Source organism: Lithobates pipiens, unplaced genomic scaffold (genome assembly GCF_037356315.1).
Source record: "Lithobates pipiens isolate NorthernLeopardFrog02 unplaced genomic scaffold, aLitPip1_a1.2 Scaffold_1, whole genome shotgun sequence".
Taxonomy (NCBI): domain Eukaryota; kingdom Metazoa; phylum Chordata; class Amphibia; order Anura; family Ranidae; genus Lithobates; species Lithobates pipiens.
The window spans coordinates 238,438,861-238,440,970 of record NW_027507685.1 but is presented as its reverse complement, the minus strand read 5'-3'; the positions used below and the strand labels follow the sequence as shown (position 1 = coordinate 238,440,970).

At 38.1% G+C, this 2,110-nt stretch overlaps 1 protein-coding gene across 1 annotated transcript; it reads left to right on the top strand.

Moving 5' to 3' along the window:
* Positions 1–513: 513 nt before the first annotated feature.
* LOC143987798 (olfactory receptor 2AP1-like) lies at positions 514–1,875 on the top strand. The gene has a single exon (XM_077486821.1). The coding sequence runs from the start codon at positions 514–516 to the stop codon at positions 1,459–1,461; it is 948 nt and encodes a 315-aa protein (XP_077342947.1). The 3' UTR covers positions 1,462–1,875.
* Positions 1,876–2,110: the final 235 nt, after the last annotated feature.

Below are 2,110 nucleotides of genomic sequence, written 5' to 3'. Positions count from 1 at the left end.
CACCCATCTGTGCCATCTTATCTGTGCCCATCTTTGCCCATCAGGTGCCTATTAGTGCCGCCTTAACTATGCCTATCAGTGTCCACCAGTGCAGCCTATCAGTGCAGCCTATCAGTGCCGCCTCATCAGCGCACTTCAATGAAGGAGAAAAATGACCTGTTTGTACAATTTTATAACAAACATGTTTTTTTTTTTTTTTTTTGCATTTTTTTGTTTTGTCTAGCAAAAAATAAAACTCCCAGCTGTAATTAAATACCACCAAAAGAAAGCTCTATTTGTGGGAAAAAAATGATAAAAATTTAATTTGGGTACAGTGTTGTATGCCCGCGCAATTGTCATTCAAAATGCATCAGCGCTGAAAGCTGAAAATTGGTCTGGGCATGAGGGGGTTTAAGTGCCCAGTAAGCAAGTGGTTAAAGCAAAGAGTTTTCTCTGGTTTCTAGTTTAGCATATGTGAATACTCTAGCAGAAAAATCATGTCCTTTTATTTTCTTTTAACTTACAAAGTAAAACATGTATGAAAACAAGACGGTGGTGGCCTATTTCATCCTTAAAGGCATTTCAGATGTCTCCAAACTGCAAGTTCCAATCTTCCTCCTGGTACTTTTTATGTATCTCTTCACTCTTGGTGGCAACTTGACCATCCTTTTACTGGTTTGCCTGGATTCTCAACTCCACACTCCTATGTACTTCTTCCTCTGTAATCTGTCCATTCTTGACATATCTTCTGCCACAGTCACCCTTCACAAGATCCTCATTACCTTCGTAACAGGGTATAAAATTGTATCCTTCAATGAATGCATGGTGCAAGTATATATTTTCTCATGGCTCTCGGGCAATGAGTTGATATTGCTTACAGCCATGGGCTACGACCGTTATGCTGCCATCTGCAACCCATTGCATTATTCATCTATCATGAGTAGTAGTGTCTCTGCTGGTTTGGCCATATTCTGCTGGTCATTTAGTTTTTTACAGATTCTTCCCGCAATGATAATGCTATCAGAATTGTCTTGCTACTCTTCCAATATAATTAACCACTTTTTCTGTGACATTGTGCCTCTAATAAGTCTTTCCTGCAGTGACACCTCCACTTTGGAACTGCTGATTTTCACACAGGGGGTCCTACTTTGTGCCTTCACTCCTTTTCTACTCACCTTTGTCTCCTACATCTTCATCATTGCAACCATAATGAAAATTAAGTCTAGTGGAGGAAGATCTAGAGCTTTCTACACATGCTCATCGCACATAACAGTGGTTACTCTTCACTACACCATTCTTGGCTGTCAATACTTTACACCGACTGGAACTTTTACGTTTGGTAAAATTTTGTCTTTGGTCAACACAGCTTTGGTTCCCATGCTAAATCCCCTCGTTTACAGCTTAAAAAACAAGGATGTGAAGTCAGCTCTACAACGACAACTCAAGTACTTTATGACTTTATACTGGTCAATAACATGCTGAATGAGAAGATTCCTATAAAGCAGTTCCTGCTGATGGTTTCATAAATGTACAAGCCCTGGGGCTACCTAATTAAAGGAAATTCCTTTTTGGTTTAGAGTTTATTAGTATTAAACTATTAAAGTGGAACTAAAGTCTTTCAATCAACATTAACTATGTTAATCCTTATGCCGCTAACATTAGTAACTTTTTTTTTCTACATTTCTTCAGTTACCTGGTTTCTGGTCTAGGCCAAAATGATGTCATACATCTCAGGAGTCTTCATGGGAGGAGAAGCTTTCTCAGCTAAGAACACCCTCCTGCCTGCATGCCATAGCTAAGGGCAGATGGATTTCAAGAAGTAAATGCTACATGAATCATTTAGTTATTGTAATGAATTTGCACTGTGCTAACACCTGTGGCTCCTGGCAAACTAAGTTTGATATACCATACCTAAAACCTTACAATATAGTCAAATGATGCTGCTCCCATGAATATAGCAAAAGCATAAAAAGGAGTAAATAGTGTACAATGTTGTCAACATAAAGTCTCCCTTAAAACAAAGTCCACATATATTCAGATAAAACATATCTTCCACCATCACCAATGAAAATACAATGTGCCACCACCTTAAAGTAATATTAAAGTCTAATTTTATTTATTTAAAAAATAA